At 32.0% G+C, this 20,696-nt stretch overlaps 1 protein-coding gene across 1 annotated transcript in view; it reads left to right on the top strand.

Annotated features, from left to right (window-relative positions):
- LOC134706677 (bifunctional 3'-5' exonuclease/ATP-dependent helicase WRN-like) overlaps nucleotides 1-20,696 on the top strand; it is a 69,262-nt gene that overhangs the window by 8,515 nt on the left and 40,051 nt on the right. The window contains exons 4-13 of the mRNA XM_063565824.1: nucleotides 5,382-5,469; nucleotides 7,091-7,166; nucleotides 10,386-10,453; nucleotides 10,848-10,956; nucleotides 12,590-12,664; nucleotides 13,479-13,561; nucleotides 16,355-16,461; nucleotides 17,559-17,665; nucleotides 18,778-18,938; nucleotides 20,284-20,375. Coding sequence (XP_063421894.1) covers nucleotides 5,382-5,469; nucleotides 7,091-7,166; nucleotides 10,386-10,453; nucleotides 10,848-10,956; nucleotides 12,590-12,664; nucleotides 13,479-13,561; nucleotides 16,355-16,461; nucleotides 17,559-17,665; nucleotides 18,778-18,938; nucleotides 20,284-20,375 — 966 coding nt within the window. The remainder of the gene's footprint in view (nucleotides 1-5,381; nucleotides 5,470-7,090; nucleotides 7,167-10,385; nucleotides 10,454-10,847; nucleotides 10,957-12,589; nucleotides 12,665-13,478; nucleotides 13,562-16,354; nucleotides 16,462-17,558; nucleotides 17,666-18,777; nucleotides 18,939-20,283; nucleotides 20,376-20,696) is intronic.

The raw sequence follows: 20,696 nt of genomic DNA, 5'->3' as shown, positions 1-20,696 counted from the left end.
ATAACTTATTGGACAGTTTTTGGGGAAAGTTGGCTTCAAGCCGTCAATCCCCTATGGGTTGACCAGAGTGACACTCCCTCATATCATTCATTTTGTTTTTATACATGTTATAGTGTGAAAAAAACCCCAACAAATCTTACTTAGATTGAAGAGAAGGAGACCCAGAAATGAATAGTTTGACTTTAAACACTTTTTTACACATTTCCCTTCTGTTTCTCACGAAATTATCGTATCTTGAACTCTCCTTTACACTATTTACGTTTATTTAACAATCCGGAAAAATTAGTATGACGAGATATTCTAAATATATCCAACCTACATTGTATTTTATAGTGACGTCATTCTTGGAAGAAGCAGGGATATCCTTCACCAGTTCACTGGTTATTTAAATCATTCTTAGAGATCGTGCACTAATCACAAATTTGTATTTGTTAAATCTAAACATAATATTGTTTACTGTAGATGATTTAAACATCAAAATACCATACTATAATTTGTAGGTCAACAACTTTCAAAATAAACAAAGATCGTGGGGTTACACGAGACAGGGGAAAGTAACGATTTTATTACTTTTTTTGGGTCTCACTAATTAGAGACAAGAAGCGTCAAAAAGCGACAAGAAGCGTCAAGAAGACTATTTAGCGACAAGAAAAAAATATTCTTCTTGTCGCTTCTTGTCGCTAATTAGTGAGACCACTTTTTTCTGTAAAAATTCTGAGAATCTTCCTCCAATTCAGGAGCACCTCAATTGATGAGTAATTATCCACTAAAATAAAAGTTAATGTATTTAAACACTTCAAATGTGACATTTCATTGGATTAGTAGTCTTCTATTAAAACTAAATTTTTGTGTACCTACATAATCATTGTAATGGTAAAAAAAAATAAAAAAATTTGCATTTTGTAGTTTAAACATATATTTATTATTTACAAATATTTCAAAATTATGATTTGGAAACAAGCTTCAAACAGTTTACATCACTCTTATTGTTTTTTTTATTAGTACCTGTTTCCCTGTGATGAGAGTTGTAACTCGGAACTTTAACAATGGAAATTTAAAACTGAATAGATTTTTCAGTCCCCAATTTCTAAAGAAAAAACTTAAAAATCCAAGAGTACTGTCACAAAAAATGAAAAATGGCCCTAGCCTGCAGTTCAGTGGTACGCAATCAAGATTTCAAAAAATATTGTAGTTATTGTGAAATGATAGAATTCAGTTGAGTTTTAGATAATTAGCTATCAACTTTAATCAAATGTTTAGATTTAGAAGATGCAGATTACTTCCATTGGTCCAAATTGAATCCTAAACTAAGGAAATGAAATTACATAAACAACAATTGATTTCAATATTGTCAACCTTTCTACATGTTCTAGCTGTTCTCTTTTTCATTCTTCATATGAAAACTGTCAAAAGATAACCCCCCCCCCCCCCCCCCCCCCCCCTTTCCAAAAACATAATAAAATAGAAACAAGGGCCGTCTTTCCCCTCATAGCTATTCAGCTCTTTGATTTCATACTTTTCATACTGGATTACAAAAAATATGACCAGAAAAACCTTAAATGATCGTCGATTTTCCCAAAAGTTTTGAAGTTGCACATAGGAAGTAGAACACATTAGGAATCCTTATGTAGTTTATTATTCCCTGAGCTTTTGGCTAACATGTCAAAGAACAAATGTATGAAACATTTAATCGCCGAAAATCTCTAAAGAACAGTAGTTAAGATTTCCAAAATTGCAAAACTCGTAGGAATATTGTTTGTCATCAATACGTAGTCAACTACGTATATTAAGTTCAACTGATCACGCTGTTGGCTGCAATTTTGAATTAGAAGACACAATTTTCGTATCTTTTTAATTTGGACGCAGGGGTTCAAATTAGCGGTGGTCCAGGTCTGTGACCTTCCACTTTTGCAGTCGGACTTTCTACTTAATAACTAGCTACAGCCTACGCCCGACGGACCTTGGAAATAAAATAAAAAAAATAACTTTGCAAACATTTTTACCAAAGTTTCCTAAAAAACGATCTCAAACTTATTTTCATCATTTCTATTCATGACAGCGATGTTCAATTTGTTCAACCACTACCTTTATACAGAAAATCACCGATAAATAATGTGTAAATCCGAGTAAAATCATATATCACTTTCTGTCAAAAACAACATTGTAAACAAAATGGCTGCCGTGAGATTACAATATCGGATCCGATTCCGGAAGCGGATAAGGGTAATTGGGGCTATCAACTAAAAAAATCCAGACAGGTGACAAAATACAGCTATTCATGGTAAATAAAATATAAACACTAGAATTGAAAACCAAAATGGTTTAAAAGAAAGAAAAAGCAGAAAATATTTTGTACACCAATTTTAATGTCAAAATCCAATACAAGTGACAGCTGGGAACAGTTTATCTAACAATATATATATGTTCCTGGTAACAGTATAATTTTTCTTATCAGTGATAAATGTTGGTAATGCATGTTAAATGCTTTTCAAGTTAAACATATTTCTGCAATTTCAAGGGGTATTTTTTTTCTTTTCAATTTTTATAGGTCAGTTGAAATAGATGGAAGTTTCTTAAATAAAAAAAAAGATGTGGTATGATTGCCAATGAGACAACTATCCACAAGAAACCAAAATGCCCAAAACTTGGTAACGGTCAACATCCCCACCCCTAACAATATATATTAAAGTCATAAGAAACGAGTGACAGATGAAAATTAATGTACTTCCAATTCTTGAACCAATGCATCCAAACCATGCAAACATCATAAACTTAGTCTTCTGTGCTCGAATTTATCATTTTTTTTCGTGTAAATTTCGTATTATCAGTCAGAGCTCAGACATAAATAAGTCTGAATCTGCTTTTAACTCATAGAGGTCTAAACTTGTAAGTTTTAGGATTTGTCTCCCTTTAATGTCAGACAAATTACGACTTGAACAAGTCCAAAATTGTTAAACAAGAAATAATTGACCAAAATCAAAAAGTTGCAAATATCGACTCCTACAAGTCGATGAGTGATCAAAATTGGTTAACTTCAAGACCCACGCATACTTATAAGGAGGTCATGCATCTAAATCAAATAATGACAACATTGAAAGCCAATGCTTTGTCTTCTAAAGAAAAATATGAATGAGAGTCTAAAAAATCGGAGATAATGTTAATTAACCTTACAATGCAACCACCTGGAATCACACTTTATGAGGAAAAACATCTGTGTTTAGTAAGGATGTTCAATTAGATAATTAAATATAGATAGCTCAAGTCCTTGTGAACTCTCATACAGGTTTTTGCTGTCATAGGTGGTGTAGTTTGGCCACAAAGTAACATTAAGTTTTTTCACCAACATAAATAGACCTAAACAAGTCTGTCATTTTCTGACTTAGATAAGTCTAAAATTGAAACTACATTTTTATAATAAATACATGTTTCGACTTATTTAAGTCAAAAACAAAAATCGACTTGTTTATGTCTGAGCTCTGACTGATTATCGTCAAATTTTTTTTCAACGGGTCAGTGTTGTTGTGAAAATATGGCAGGTAATTAAAGTTTGTGTTTTGAAGCCGAAGTTTAACGATTGTCACCTGTTTGTCAACAATTGACGAAAAATAAACATAAAAGCATGGAAATTGAGCACGTGTTTAACATGTAAATTCAGATAATAGTTTATTTTAAGGACATCCATGCGTATTGTGGTCACACGATTTTTACGAGATGGGTCACACTGAGGTCACCTTGCATACGGAAAATATGTCGGGGGAATTGCTTGCTGGAAGGAAGCAATTCAAATAAGTAAACTTCTTCTAAATATGAATAAATTAAAGAATTTTCTTCAGAAAAAAGTATATGTACATAAGTTTTATAATAAAAACTATCCATTGAGTTATAAAAAACATATGCATTATATTTTTTTTTATTTGAGGTTTCAGACTTTAATGTACGGGACAATATAACAAATCATATGAAATATAGAAATATATTCATGGGTCCACTCTACCCCTTTCTGTTTTAGAATTTATATTTATGTATGGGACAATGTTACAAATCAAATAAATTATTAGGGGGTCCCTATAGTCAATGTACACCTTCATGTTTGAGAACTTGGAAACATTCGAGATCATCAGCCCTTAACCATATATACTCTGTCCCATGTATAAGACTATATAACAAATCAAATGAAATATAGGGGAAGTCCCTGTGGTCACCCTACCCCTCATGTTTAAGAACTTTGAAACAGTTGGGATCCCCAACTCTAAATTAAATGAAATATAGGGGGAGTCCCTGCAGTCATCTTATTGAGAAATTAGAAACAGTTGAGATCCCCACCTTTAAATTAAACCATACATGTTTATATATGAGAATTAATCAATGAAATATAGGGAGAGTCCTTAGGGTCACCCTACCCACTCCTGTTTGGTACTTAGAAACAGATGAGATCCCCTGCCCTCAACCATATATATTCATGTATTGGACAATATAACAAATCAAATGAAATATAGGGGAAGTCACTGGGGTCCCCCACCCCTCCTGTTTGAAAACTTGATAACGGTCGAGATCCCCACCCATTAACCATATATATTCATGTATGGGACAATATAAAAAATCAAATGAAAAATGGGGGTAGTCCCTAGGGTCACCCCACACCCTCTTGTGTGTGTTTTGAGAACTTGTAAAAGATTTAGATACCAACGCCTAAACCATATCCATTCCTGTTTTTCATTTCAAAAAGATTGAATGACATACAAGGTCAATCTCATAGGCGACACATATGCATATCACTTTGCTAGACCCTAACACCTGTCATTTTATTCCAAACTTAGACATCATGGACTTGGGGTGAAGGTGGGAGTCATTTACATTTACTATGGACAGGTCAGTCAGACCTCACCATTGATCCCTGTAGTAGTAAACATTTGTCTGATTTGTGTCTCATAACTTTTGTACTGTAAAACACAAACTCAGTTTTCTTTTTAGGGAAGCAAGTTCATTCATACTTTTACAAGCTCGTATTTAAGTCAACTTGAACTACTAACAGTCAACTAATACAAACAATTACGCTCAACTAGAAGAACTGCAATCATTGCAAATTTGTACCACTGCTGACTCATGAAAGACTCATGACCATTCGTGGTCATGTGCGTTGCTATTGAAAACCTTGATAAAATATGAATTATTTGCCTTAATGTTTAATTCATTAAATGAACATAAATGCACAATTATATATGAATGTTTGATGTTTTTTTTTTGTTCTTTAAAAAAAAGTTGTAGCAACATTGCCAGTTTTTCATAATTATGTTTGCCTTGGTTTTTGGTTAACTGCCTACAGTGCTTGCAGCGCTTTGATTTAGACAATTTGACAAAATGCTCCAATTTTGTTTTTACAGGAAGTTCAGGTGGATGAACTAGAAGAGGAACATGTGGATGAACCAGAAGTGGAACATGTGGATGACACAGATGAAGATGAAGATGATGGTACTGATATAAATGACTGTTTACTTTACTTGGCACTAAGTGGTCAAAACATATAGTTTAATCATATACAGTACAATGGCTATTGCTGCAGTTACAGAACTGAAATGTCATATGTAGTTCTTATCTTATTTTGTAACAAAAACCAAATCTGATCCTATTCATATATATCCTCGTGTATTGTATTTTCGACCTACTAACATATTTTTCGGAATTTCCCTGTTATATGTTTGAACATAGACCAAACTTAATATTTTGAGAGTCGCTAGTATACTTGTGCATAACATAATTGTATCGGAAATATATTTCGATCTTTAATTTATTTTTTCATTTGAGTTCATTAGATCGATGGCACCTTTGTTGACAAAAACAAGAGTCTTGTGTTTTCGACCTAATTAAAAAACTGGTTAAAAGTCAGAAACGACATGTCGTACAAATCCGGAATTGGTTATAAATTTGATACTAAAGTTAATATCAAAGTGTTGGAGGTGATCAAACTTATGACTTAAAGAATTAAATGGTTAAATATACAACTATAAGTTATAAAATATTATTTTGATGTCTTTTTTGGACAATGTGTACACATTTCAGAATGAGGCACTTTGAAGCCTTGTATGGTCTTGACGTATACATTCATGTTTTTGTTAAATACTTTGGTTAATCCACTGGTGAAGTGAGGTTGGTGAGTATTGCCTGTAATTTCCACTGACACTGTTTTTTCTGTAAATACCCCTAACCCTAACCCTAACCCTAACCCTAACCCTAACCCTAACCCTAACTGATATTTTATTTTTTCGGTAAAAAGCTGTAAGGAGCATGCGTATTTCGATATTCAAATTAACTTTAAGTATTACAACTAACCACCTGACAGTCATGTGACTTAATGACCTTGAAGTTAACTTTGCATGCAAAAAGACCTCTGCCATAAGTTTAGAAAATTCGTTTATTTTAGACCGATTCTTTTGGAAGGTAAAACTAGCATTAGTGAAAAGGGTACAAAAATGTGATATCAAATAAAAAAACGTAAATACTTAAAATAATAACTTTATTTGAAGAATCTTCATCACACGTGGTATCATTTGCTATTGTTCCTAAGTATAGCAGCCGAATATGACGTCATGCGGGCATGCACAGCATACGGGAAGTGAAAGTAGAATTTGGTCGAAAACGTCAGACGGTCGAAAACACAATATGAGACGATATATTTGAATTCAGATTTACTTGTAAAAAAAACTACGATCAGTATGATGTTATCAGTATAAATGGAAATGTAAATTAGGCCTTTACAAACGTTTCATTTAATTTGTTATTTCTTTTGCCTGTTAAGTGTTTCATTTCTGTTGTATACTCTTATAGCATTCATGATTATCTTTCATCTTTACCTATCGTTGCAGTTGTGTAAAATTAACAGCAGGTTTTTGGTTGAAGATTTTAATATCTCCAATCTTGTTTATAAGAGATGCTGATTTATACTAAGCAGGAGCTAAAATGTTCCTTAAAAACCAAACAATCCTACCTTTCATTGTAATTGATCTGTATTTATATCCTGACCTATTTTCAACTGATTTTCGAGTTTGGAGAGGAGTGATTATTTTATATGCTGATATTATTATTTCTATTTTAGATCCACAGAATCAACCTCAAGATGGCAGATTTCAAAATGTTCTTAAGCAGTACTTTGGATACTCTAAATTCAGGCCGTAGGTTTATTAAAGTTGATTATAATATTTTCAATTACTCAAAACAATATCAGAGGAGTCAAGGTAGTTTTTAAAGAAGTTGAAGTCCAATCTACTTGAAACTTAGTTCACATGTTGCCTATGATATGATCTTTCTAATTTTAATGCCAAATTAGATTTTTGACCACAATTTCACGGTCCAATAAATATAGAAAATGATAGTGCCAGTGGGGCATCTGTGTACTATGGACACATAATTTCTTGTTTTATTGTTTAACTAAACTAAGTACCCGTAATGTGTATTGTGTTGTTGATCAATTTGATTAAAAAAAAATCTGTTTTAAAGCTTGTCATAATTTGCTCTAAAATATAGAGAAAATGATCTTATACACATCAGTACAAGTTTGTGAAAATGTAGAATATCTAGACTATCATGTTTCTTAAAAAGTTTTAAAAACAATTGTAACTTTAACCATTCTATCTTTAAGTATTTAGCAGTATTGCATAGATTTCTCTAGGCATTTTTCTTTTGTTTCTCAATATTTATATAAAGCTTTGATTCTTTATTTATAAAGTAAATTTCTGTACTAAATGAAAGAGGTGCATTACTAAAAGGCAGGTTTATGGATGAAAAAAGATAGTTGGTAAGCTTTCTTTTAATGTAACTTACACTGCCAGTGTTCTCCCCAAAAATTGCAATTACATCATGGTAAACAGGGAAATTAGAAATACCATCTTGCTTCTAAAAATTATAGCTTCACATCCATAACATAATCTATAAGAAAACCAATTCAGATTGCATCACATTACCCTGATGCTAAAAGACCCTGTGGAGAACACTGACTGCTAGCCTGTCATTTATATCTAATTCCAAGACACAGCTCAAATCAACCTTTTGTGCTTTACATTTAAGGAATACTCATATTTATCCAAATTTTCCTTTATCTTTTTGTGTATCGAAAGTTACTGTACCGTATGAGTTTCTTTTAGCATGTCATGTTTTGGTCTTTAATTTTGTCATCCAGTCATGCCAGTCAATCATTAAAAAGAAGACATATTTGCTGTTGATATTAGAATTTGTTAAGATATTTTAGCAGGAGAAATATTTTAGCTGAAATCAGTATATTTGCTTTTTCCTTAAAAAATATTTTCATATAATGTCTCAATGAAAAGTTGAAGAATGATTTCTTTAGAGCTTGTCTCACAGAAAACTGTGCAAAAGTGTCCAGGTGTGAATTTTGCAGAAACTCTTGAAATTTGATACACACAACCAGTGTTCCAGCTAGGTTGTTTTCAGAGGGCGCGGCACCCCCCTTTCCCGAATGCCACCCTGTGCCCTTTTTACAGTTTCCAGGGCACCCTGCCTTTACTGAGCACAGCTGTTTTGTGCTGTATTGCCATTAAGCACAGCAGGGTAGAAAGGTGAAACTGGTAAAATGTGCCAGACCATAGAAACAGAATGAAACAGGTCACCTTTCAAAACATACTGCATATAAAGCTCAACTGTGCCAAGCAATGATCTAAAAACTTGTGTGACAAGCTGCTTGACAAGTTTTTCAGCCTAAAAAGTAGAAAGATAGAGTTCTATATGGGCTAATGATGTTGTTCTTGTATAACCTGTGATTCAAGGAATAAAGTCAATGTTTGATTAATATCTTTTATTAAAACATGCCCTTTTCATATTATCATATCACACGTTAAATGCCCTTTTTATACGCCCGTCCTTTAGACAGAACTTATTTTGCTATACCGTTGTCCGTCCGTCCGTCTGTCCGACCGTCGTCCACACTTCTCACAATAACTCAAAAACACTTTCACCCATGAAACTTAAGTGAATTGTTAATATCTATTGACGTAAGCTCCCTTTTGTTTTTTTTTAATTTCAGATTTTAAGTTTTGGATTTATGGGGCTTTATTCATAAAAAAGGGGGGATTTTCAACACTTCGGACAATTACTCAAAAACACTTTAACCATTTTCCATGAAACTTAAAGTCATAAGAAACCTCAAATAAAAAAAAATAATGCATATGATTTTTATAACTCAATGGATAGTTTTCATTATAAAACTTATGTACATATACTTTTTTCTGAAGAAAATTCTTTAATTTATTCATATTTAGAAGAAGTTTTCTTTATTTGAATAGCTTCCTTCCAGCAAGCAATTCCCCCCGACATATTTTCCGTATGCAAGGTGACCTCAGTGTGACCCATCTCGTAAAAATCGGGTGACCACAATACGCATGGATGTCCTTAAAATAAACTATTATCTGAATTTACATGTTAAACACGTGCTCAATTTCCATGCTTTTTTGTTTATTTTTCGTCAATTGTTGACAAACAGGTGACAATCGTTAAACTTCGGCTTCAAAACACAAACTTCAATTACCTGCCATATTTTCACAACAACACTGACCGATTGAAAAAAAATTTGACAATTGTACGAAATTTATACGAAAAAAATGATAAATTCGAGCACAGAAGACCAAGTTTATGATGTTTGTATGCATTGGTTCAAGAATTGAAAGAATATTATTTTTCACCGGTCACTCGTTTCTTATGACTTTAAGTGAATTGTTTATATCTATTGACATAAGCTCCCTTTCGTTTTTTTAATTTCAGATTTTAAGTTTTGGATTTATGGGGCTTTATTCATAAAAAAAGGGGGATTTTCAACACTTTGGACAATAACTCAAAAAGGCTTTCACCAATGTCCATGAAACTTTGGTGAATTTTTTATATCTATTGATGTAAGCTCCCTTTCAATTTTTATAAATTTCAGATTTTAAGTTTTGGATTTATGGGGCTTTATTCATAAAAAAAAGGGGGATTTTTAACACTTCGGACAATAACCCATAAAGGCTTTCACCAATGTCCATGAAACTTTGGTGAATTGTTTATATCTATTGATGTAAGATCCCTTTCAATTTTTATAAATTTCAGATTTACATTTCCGTGTTATCAATTTTTATGCTTAAAAAAGGGGGGATTTTCCAATTTTGGGACAATAACTAACACATTAGTTAAAAGAGCAACGGGCGTATCATGTGCTTAAGCGCAGCCCTTTATTCAGGATTGGCCCCTGCCCTTTTGAAATCCTAGCTGGAACACTGACAACACTTAGGTCATGCAAATATCACTTGTAAACATTTTTGCATAAATTTTATCAAATAGCAGAGATTTGTAGTGCATCTATTTTCACCCTTTTTAACAGGAAATTTATTAGACTTTTCATTTTGTAGGATGCAGTGGAAGATCATTAACTCTGTAGTAAATGAAAAGAGAGATAACTGTGTAATCATGGCAACAGGTTTGTTAAGACAATAGTTATGATGTTGTGTTTCTTAATGTTGAATGGCAAATCAGAGGATCTTACAATAAATAAGATAAGGTGTTATCTTATATTAATGAACTAAAAGGGGGAAATCAAGTTAATGCTTTTTCACACTACTATATGAACCAATACTAAAGGATATTTTTTTTTTTTTTTTTTTAAAGGGAAAACTAAGGTATTGTTCAATAACTAGGAAAATAATATCATTTAAACTTGGATATAGCAGATGAGATGTGCCAACTTGTAAATCTAAAATGTTCATGTTCTTTTCAAGAGGAAATATCTTATAAATCAATTCTTTTTGTAAGTTTATCAATAGATTTGTGTTAAAACGGTTACATGTGTACAAATACTTTTGTTTGTTTTGCAGGTTATGGGAAGAGCTTGTGTTACCAGTATCCTTCAGTGTACACTGGTAAAACTACAGTAGTTGTCTCCCCTCTGATATCACTGATGCAAGACCAAGTCTTGGGGCTGAAGTGAGCATTTTAAGATTGACTAGTAATATATTTAATAGACAAGAACATCCAACCTTACAATATCAAATTATCAGCTAATATACAAAATCTGCAGTCCTTTTATGAAGGACAAATCTCCATCAAAGTAATGCCTTGTTTTTAGTAGTTTAATCTGTCAATAAATAGAACTTATTTATCATACACAGTTTATTATTTTCAACTCTGTAATATAAGGAATGAAGCAATATTTTGAAAATAATAAAACTAGTGTATTGAGTTAAAATGGGCAAATTGCTTAGTATCCCTTTGTAAATTTGTCAGTTGTTATATCTATGTAAAATTGTCAGTTGACCTTAGATATCATATTTTTAGCTCACCTGCATCCGTCGTCCGGCGTCGTTAACTTTTACAAAAATCTTCTCGTCTGAAACTACTGGGCCAAATTAAACCAAACTTAGCCACAATCATTATTAGGGTATCTAGTTTAAAAATTGTGTCCGGTGACCTGCCCAACCATCCAAGATGGCCGCCATGGCTAAAAATAGAACAGAGGGGTAAAATGCAGTTTTTGGCTTATAACTCAAAAACCAAAGCATTTAGAGCAAATCTGACGAGTGTAAAATTGTTCATCAGGTCAAGATCTATCTTGCCTGAAATTTTCAGATAAATCGGACAACCCGTTGTTGGGTTGCTGCCCCTGAATTGGTAATTTCAAGGAAAATTGGTTATTATCTTGAATATTATTATAGATAGAGATAAACTGTAAACAGCAATAATGTCCAGCAAAGTAAGATTTACAAATAAGTCAACATGACTGAAATGGTCAGTTGGCCCCTTTAGGAGTTATTGCCCTTTATAGTCAATTTTTAACCATTTTTCGTAAATCTTAGTAATGTTTTACAAAAATCTTCTTCTCTGAAATTAAACCAAACTTGGCCACTATTATCATTTGGGTATCTAGTTTAGAAAATGTGTGGCGTGACCTGGTCAACCAACCAAGATGGCCGCCACGGCTAAAAATAGAACAATGGGGTAAAATTCAGTTTTTGGCTTATAACTCAAAAACCTAAGCATTTAACGCAAATCAAACAGAAGTAAAATTGTTTATCAGGATAAATCTATCTGCGATAAAATTTTCAGATGAATCGGACAACCTGTTGTTTTGTTGCTGCCTCTGAACTGGTAATTTTAAGGAAATTTTGCTGATTTGGTTATTATCTTGAATATTATTATAGATAGAGATAAACTTTAAAATACAATAAATGTTGGCAAAGTAAGATCTATAAATAAGTCAACATGATGGAAATTGTCAGTTGACTCCTTTAGGAGTTATTGCCCTTTATAGTCAAGTTTTAACCATATTTTCGTAAATCTTAGTAATCTTTTACAAAATTCTTCTCCTCTGAAACTACTGGGCTAAGTTAATTATAGATAGAGATAATTGTAAGCAGCTAGAATGTTCAGTAAATTAAGATGTACAAACACATCACTATCACCAAAACACAATTTTGTCATGAATCCATCTGCGTCCTTTGTTTAATATTCACATAGACCAAGGTGAGCGACACAGGCTCTTTAGAGCCTCTAGTTAGAGTTTAGGGCCCTGGAACTTCAATAAGTTTTACAAATATGAAAATGCATTGTTTTATTACAGAGTTGCCAACATTGAAGCCTGTTTACTTGGATCTGCACAGGAGAACACTGGTCAAGTCCTTAAAGATTTGTACAAGTAAGTTATAAATTTTAGTTGTATACAGCTATATGCTAAAAAGGTAGGACATTTATGACTTCCACATAATAAGTTCCCCATAATCTTATAATTATAACTTGTAAGGATACATTTTGGACTTTTAACACCCTAATAATATTTCTAAAAGAAGCTTTCATTTCTTAAATTATTGCAGATGAATTGGATATAAGAAGATGTGGTATGAGTGCCAATGAGACAACTCTCCATCCAAGTAAAAATTTATAAAAGTAAACCATTATAGGTCAAGGTACGGTCTTCAACATGGAGCCTTGGCTCACACCAAACAGCAAGCTAATAACAGCCCCCAAAATTACTAGTGTATAAAAATTCAAACAAGAAAACCGGTGGTCTAATCTATATAAAAAACGTGAAACAAAAAACAATTATGAACCACATCAAATAACGACAACTACTGAACATCAGATTCCTGACTTGGGACAGGTGCAAACAATTGCAGCAGGTTTAAACATTTTAATGGTACCAAACCTTCACCCTCATCTGAAACAATAATGTGACATCACAACATAGAAAGACACACTATAAAATATTTTCTAGATATTAACACAAGTGAACATTGAAAAGGATTGACAATTATGTATTTAGAAGGCAGGCAAAAGAAGGTATTAAACTACAACACAAGAGAACTGAGTTGCAGATCATTATAAATATTGAACAATGTAATGTTTCATAAAGTGAAATATGTCAAGAGAAAAGCATATTCTTAATTTGAATAGTTATAATCTTACCCCTAACTATTTGGTAAATTTTCAATTGATCTTTTATTTTATTGAAGAGGTAAATACAGATTGGTGTACATCACACCAGAGTTTGTCAATGCAGGAATGAATAAACTGGACAAATTACACAACTCAGTGGGTAAGTAATATGATGTAGTTTAGTACCTATATATAAGTATACTGAATTATTATACCATTGCTCTATAGGGCAGCTGGTATATAGTGATAGTGAATCATTCCATCTGTTTCTTCATTCAGGTCATTTTGGATTTAAAAGATTTTTCGAATTGTCAATCAGGAATTATACTCCTTAATATGTGATTGAAAAATGCTGCTTTATGTACTTTGCACACAATATCAATTACTTATATAATTATAATTTTAATTACAAAACTGTCCGCTCATTCTTTAAGTATTTGAATATGCTGTTGTCATGAAAAATTATGGTCAAGATTTGAATCTTTATAAAAAGTTTGAAGTAAACTGGCTTTTTTTGCTTCAAAACTAAAAACAAAAAGTACATTTTTTTCAGTTCAAACTATTTATTTACAAAGATTAATTTCTCACCTTATTTAGAACTAACTGACCCCATATATATTGTATTAGGAAACTAATAATATCTTAAAATGAATCTGTAAAAAGAAGTAGGTCTACTATATTCATACAAATCAGACATCATTTGAATTAAAACATCATATTTTTATACGACCGCAAATTTTGAAAAAAATTTCGTCGTATATTGCTATCACGTTGGCGTCGTCGTCGTCGTCGTCGTCCGAATACTTTTAGTTTTCGCACTCTAACTTTAGTAAAAGTGAATAGAAATCTATGAAATTTTAACACAAGGTTTATGACCATAAAAGGAAGGCTGGTATTGATTTTGGGAGTTTTGGTCCCAATATTTTAGGAATTAGGGGCCAAAAAGGGCCCAAATAAGCATTTTCTTGGTTTTCGCACTATAACTTTAGTTTAAGTTAATAGAAATCTATGAAATTTTGACACAAGGTTTATGACCACAAAAGAAAGGATGGGATTGATTTTGGGAGTTTTGGTTTCAACAGTTTAGGAATTAGGGGCCAAAAAAGGGCCCAAATAAGCATTATTCTTGGTTTTCGCACAATAACTTTAGTTAAAGTAAATAGAAATCAATGAAATTTAAACACAATGTTTATGACCACAAAAGGAAGGTTGGTATTGATTTTGGGAGTTTCGGTCCCAACAGTTTAGGAATTAGGGGCCAAAAAGGGACCCAAATAAGCATTTTTCTTGGTTTTCGCACCATAGCGTTAGTATAAGTAAATAGAAATCTATGAAATTTAAACACAAGGTTTATTACTATAAAAGGAAGGTTGGTATTGATTTTGGGAGTTTTGGTCCCAACAGTGAAGGAAAAAGGGGCCCAAAGGGTCCAAAATTAAACTTTGTTTGATTTCATCAAAATTGAATAATTGGGGTTCTTTAATATGCCGAATCTAACTGTGTATGTAGATTCTTAATTTTTGGTCCCGTTTTCAAATTGGTCTACATAAAGGTCCAAAGGGTCCAAAATTAAACTTAGTTTGATTTTAACAAAAATTGAAACTTTGGGGTTCTTTGATATGCTGAATCTAAAATGTACTTAGATTTTTGATTATTGGCCCAGTTTTTAAGTTGGCCCAAATCAAGGTCCAAAATTAAACATTGTTTGATTTCATCAAAAATTGAATAATTGGGGTTCTTTGATATGCCAAATCTAACTGTGTATGTAGATTCTTAATTTTTGGTCCAGTTTTAAAATTGGTCTAAATTAAAGTGCAAAGGGTCCAAAATTAAACTAAGTTTGATTTTAACAAAAATCAAATTCTTGGGCCTCTTTGATATGCTGAATCTAAACATGTACTTAGATTTTTTATTATGGGCCCAGTTTTCAAGTTGGTCCAAATCAGGATCTAAAATTATTATATTAAGTATTGTGCAATAGCAAGTCTTTTCAATTGCACAGTATTGTGCAATGGCAAGAAATATCTTATTTCACAATATTGTGAAATAGCAATTTTTTTTTTAATTAAGAGTTATCTTTCTTTGTCCAGTAAAGTAAGCATGAAATATCTGCAAGAATTTTTTTTAATTGGAGTTATCTTTCTTTGTCCAGAATCAACTTAAATCTTCGTTATATACAATATACAATGTATATTCACTTTTTACTACCAACTGATAAATTTAAATAATCTTTACCATTCAGTGATAACAAGCAGTTTTTTTACATCTTAATATTTTATGATGTATTTAAATGAGTAGTAATTGTTGCAAACTCCATTAGAATATCTTAATTGAAATTAGTTTTGGAATAAGGGAAAGGGGGATGTGATTTAAAAAATTGGGTTCAATTTTTCTCATTTGAAATTTCATAAATAAAAAGAAAATTTCTTCAAACATTTTTTTGAGAGGATTAATATTCAACAGCATAGTGAATTGCTCTAAGAGAAAACAAAAATTTTAAGTTCATTTGAATACATTCATTCTGTGTCAGAAACCTATGCTGTGTCAACTATTTAATCACAATCCAAATTTAGAGCGGACTCCAGCTTGAATGTTGTGTCCATACTTGCCCCAACTGTTCAGGGTTCAACCTCTGCGGTCGTATAAAGCTACGCCCTGCGGAGCATCTGGTTGGTAAAATATTATGTGTGAAATAACAATACCTTATTGATAAGTTTCCATGGGGAGATAACCTAAAACATTATTCTTTTGAAGAAAGTCTTTTTGAAAGAAAATATGATTATCTCCTGGAAACTTCCTACAAACATATTGTAATTTCACACGTATTTTACTGAATATGAAATGTTTTAATTCACATAATGTCTGATACTTGTGAATATAAAAGACTTTTTGAAAGAAAAACTATATGAAAGCTTAAAACAGTAGATTTAGATACTGTTTAATTTATTTACAGGGATAGATTTGATAGCTATAGATGAAGCACATTGTGTGTCACAATGGGGTCATGACTTCCGATCAGCATATAGATCACTAGGTGACCTGAAGCATAGATTTCCTGATGTAAGTATTAACAAAGATACAAATTTCACAAACAATAGGAAATACATGTATGACAACACAAAATATTACCTGAAAATACCACAATTGCCATATTTTTATGTTTGATTGAAATCAGTTAAACCAATCAGAAATTTTAACTAAAGTATTCTAGAAATTTATTTTTTAAAAGGATGTACTGTGGATTCATTAATATTTGTTGGATACCAATTTTTGTGGCTTTCCTGGGTACTGGTGGACCATGAAATTAAATGTTCAAAGAATAACAATTTTTTTATAGGTTTGTATGCAGGCTTTGTCAAAACCTAGAAATTAAATATCCACAAACTTGCAAGTTTTCATTAATCCACGAAAATTGGTACCCAGGAAAATAAATGAATCCACAGTATCATTTGCTTAAGGACCACATGAGCCAAAGAAGTTATTTTTGCTCAAAATTTAGATTTATTAAAGTGCCATTTTATTTTCTCATGTTATTTTATTTAAGATGTACATGTTGTTTATTATTATACACCTGTTTACAGCACATATTATGGTATACCATTGTCAGTCCGGCTGTCTGTCATCAACATGTCTGACAATAACTCAATTTTTTTTTATGCCCCACCTACAATAGTAGAGAGGCATTATGTTTTCTGGTCTGTGCGTCCCTTCCTCTGTCCGTCAGTTCGTTCTTTTGTTCGTCTGTCTGTCCCGCTTCAGGTTAAAGTTTTTGGTCAAGGTAGTTTTTGATAAAGTAGAAGTCGAATCAACTTGAACTTAGTATACATGTTACCTTTGATAAGATCATTCTAATTTTAATGCCAAATTAGAGAATTTATTCCAATTTCACGGTCCACTAAACATAGAAAATGATAGTGCGAGTGGGGCATCCGTGTACTGTGGACACATTCTTGTTAACCAATTTGAATATTACTTTGCTGAATTGTTTATATATATTGACATGAGCTCCCTTTTCATTTTTATACATTTTAGATCTTACTTTTTCGAGTTATGGGTGTTATTCATTAAAAAGGGGATATATATCTAAAAAATGGAATATAATCTGGTTTTTAGATTTTTACCGGGTGTATCATGTGCTCTTTATTTTGATTGTTTAGATACCTATTATGGCTTTGACAGCCACAGCCACACAAGAAGTTCGACGAGATATTTGTAGAAGTTTGAATTTGAAAGACCCAGTGACAACTTGTACAGGATTTGATAGGTATAATCAATATGTATCACTAATAAATTATGTAAACTTCCAACTTTCAAAATATAACAATATGATTATCGTAATGATAATGAAGCAAATCAAATGATACATGGTCAATATGTTGTAATGATTTTGTTCACTTAATGAATCAAGACATCATGTCTAAATATGAGGTATGTATACTGACAGGGGAGATAATTATGGCATATTTATGTTGTGTGACACTTAATCCCTGAAACTGTTTTTCAATATTATATGATTAGGATTGTTACTTAAAAAAATTGTAAAGTTTTAGTTTCATTTGAGCATATTTGTATATATAATTGCCCTACTTAAATACAGATACTCAAATGATACTTTTCATAAAATTTACTTTATAAACTAGTTATTATATATGTAATTTAAAAAATTGAAACGGATACCTGTCAGGTGCCTGTCCTGATTAAATTCAGTAAATCAATTCTTTTAGTTTAAAGGAATCGATTTTAAGGCTCCATCTGTTATTTCAAACGATCAAACTTTCAAATTTTTAAGGTCATTGTGAATTATTGCTATCACTTAGCTTCTGTTGTTTATGTCTATTGTCATAAACATTTTCAAAGATCGTCTCCCCTGAAAGTACCTAAGCTATTTCAATCAAGCTTGGGTAATGATCCTGATGGTATCTAGTATAAATATAACAATAAGGATGTGGTATGATTGCTTATGAAATAACTATCCACCAAAGTTTAAATGAATTGGATGTTAGCAATTATAGACAATCCTACTGATTTCAACAATCAGACAAAACCTATACTGTATGGTCAGCAAAAAAAGGCCTGACACACAATATGATACAATTCAATTGAGAAAACTAACAAAACAAATTATGAAAAATAAATATTGCAGACATCAACCAACGAGAACCACTGAACTAAAGGCTTTTTTTTTTATTCCTTAATGGTCATTGAAACAAACATTCAATATTTTTGCCTATGACATATAAAAAACTTTTATGTAACTAAAATATATTTATTTAAAGATGAAAAGAGCATACTTTTTATTTCTTGTAATCACAGACACTGAACATAATTAAAAAATGGCACTCTTTACCTGTGATAATTTTGTCATCCACTTTTCAGACCCAATTTGTTCCTGTCAGTCAGTAGTAAATCAGGTGATCCATCAAGGGACCTAAAAACTCACATGACAAAAAATGGATCAAAGTTTGAATTTGAGGGATCAACAATTATATACTGTCCAACTAAAAAGGCTACCATGGAAACTACGGCTGTTCTCAAAGGTTTGGAGGCTAAGTGTGTTCAATATTTTGAAAAATTAATTTAGAAGTTGTCACTTCAAAATTTAGAATACATTTAAAATTGGTTTTCAATGTGGTTATACATTGTAAATAATTGAAACAAGCTATAGGGTTTGGCACGGGACGTTTGCGCTTTTTCATAGGACATTTGGGCTTTTTTTTGTGAACACTTGCGCTTCAAAACATAGGACATTTGCGCTTTTTAAAAATGTACATTTGCGCTTTTTACATAGGACATTTGCGCTTTTTACATAGGACATTTGCGCTTTTTTTTTTTATATATATATCTATGACTTCCCTCCTCTTTTATCCGGGCTTTAAAAGTTTTAAATTCATTTCATAGCACATTGTTGATATGTGTTTTAAAGTTTATGTACAGCTAAATGTAAACATTCTTAAGAAATAAAACCAAGTACTGTCATCACAATTATTACAGGTCAGTTTTAGCTTGATATTTGAAGCCCAATGAGTGAAAAAAAAATTGCTCTTGTTATCTGTCCTGATTGGTACTTAGCCCACATCTCAAATAAATGATCGAGTTTCTCCTTCCCACTTCAGTTGTACATTCCTTGTATTCTTTAGAGACTCATAATGCTTGAATTTTCTCCACCATGCTTGTGACAGATTGAAAATGCAGCACTTCAACAGAGCTGATGGAAACAAATTTCTTACAACAACCATAACCCGGTCTAGTCTCTATAACTTTAAAATCCATGATCAAGGCTGTGTAAATTTGAACTTACTAATGACAAATATAAATTAAATGTATTTACGTAATGATAACTTCTCATTAAGATTACAGGTAGTCGACTATAGGTAAAAAGCGCAAATGTCCGATCAATTTTATACAGGTGAATCAAAATTAAAAGCGCAAATGTCCATAGTATTTGAAGCGCAAATGTCCTATCGTTTTACAGGTAAAAAAGCGCAAACGTCCTGTGCCCATAGGGTTAAGATCAATGAGCCAGAAACCAAATTACACAAGCTATCAAAAATAAGAATCATAGGGTCACTGTTTGTAAAAGGGCTAAACTTGTATGGCTAGGTAAGAATTCTTAATACAAAAAAGGGAGATGTGGTGTGATTACCAATGAGACAACTCTTCACAAAAGACCAAATGACATAGAAATTAACAACTATAGATCACCATTCAGCCTTCAACAATGAGCAAGGCAAATACTTCAGTCAGCTATAAAAGGCCCAAAAATGAAGTCTACAAGTTTTAGACAAGACACTACTAGTATTTAGTACATATGTACCAGGGTGAAAACAGTTCTGGTTGTAATGTATATTTAAAAGTCACTAAGTTAATTTCTTTACATATTAGGTATGAATGTAGCCACTCTCCCTTACCATGCTGGCTTGAGCTTAGATGCTAGGAAAGAAGCCCACCATAAATTTGTGAATGATAAAGTCCAGGTAAATACAACTAAGATCAGTTGATTGAGTAAGCATGCATGAATATTTAATATAGAGCATACTTAGAACTCTCAATCAGACATAAATAAGATTATGCCATTAATCGACATTCCATACTTCTTATCTGTCCATATCTTAACATAATAAAACAGTCTGGAGAAAACAATTTGCTTTTTAAGAATCAGATGCATTCTGATGTAATATTTACCAATCCTACACCAAAATGTTATGATTGGCTTATAATGTCCTTAGAAAATTCAACCTATAACGTGACATGTATTGAAATTGCTAATAAGCCTTTAGATCCTTAAACAGAGGACT

Source organism: Mytilus trossulus, chromosome 2, assembly GCF_036588685.1.
Source record: "Mytilus trossulus isolate FHL-02 chromosome 2, PNRI_Mtr1.1.1.hap1, whole genome shotgun sequence".
Lineage (NCBI taxonomy): Eukaryota > Metazoa > Mollusca > Bivalvia > Mytilida > Mytilidae > Mytilus > Mytilus trossulus.
The sequence above is the reverse complement of the archived record's forward strand: the minus strand, read 5'-3'. Positions and strand labels throughout refer to the sequence as shown.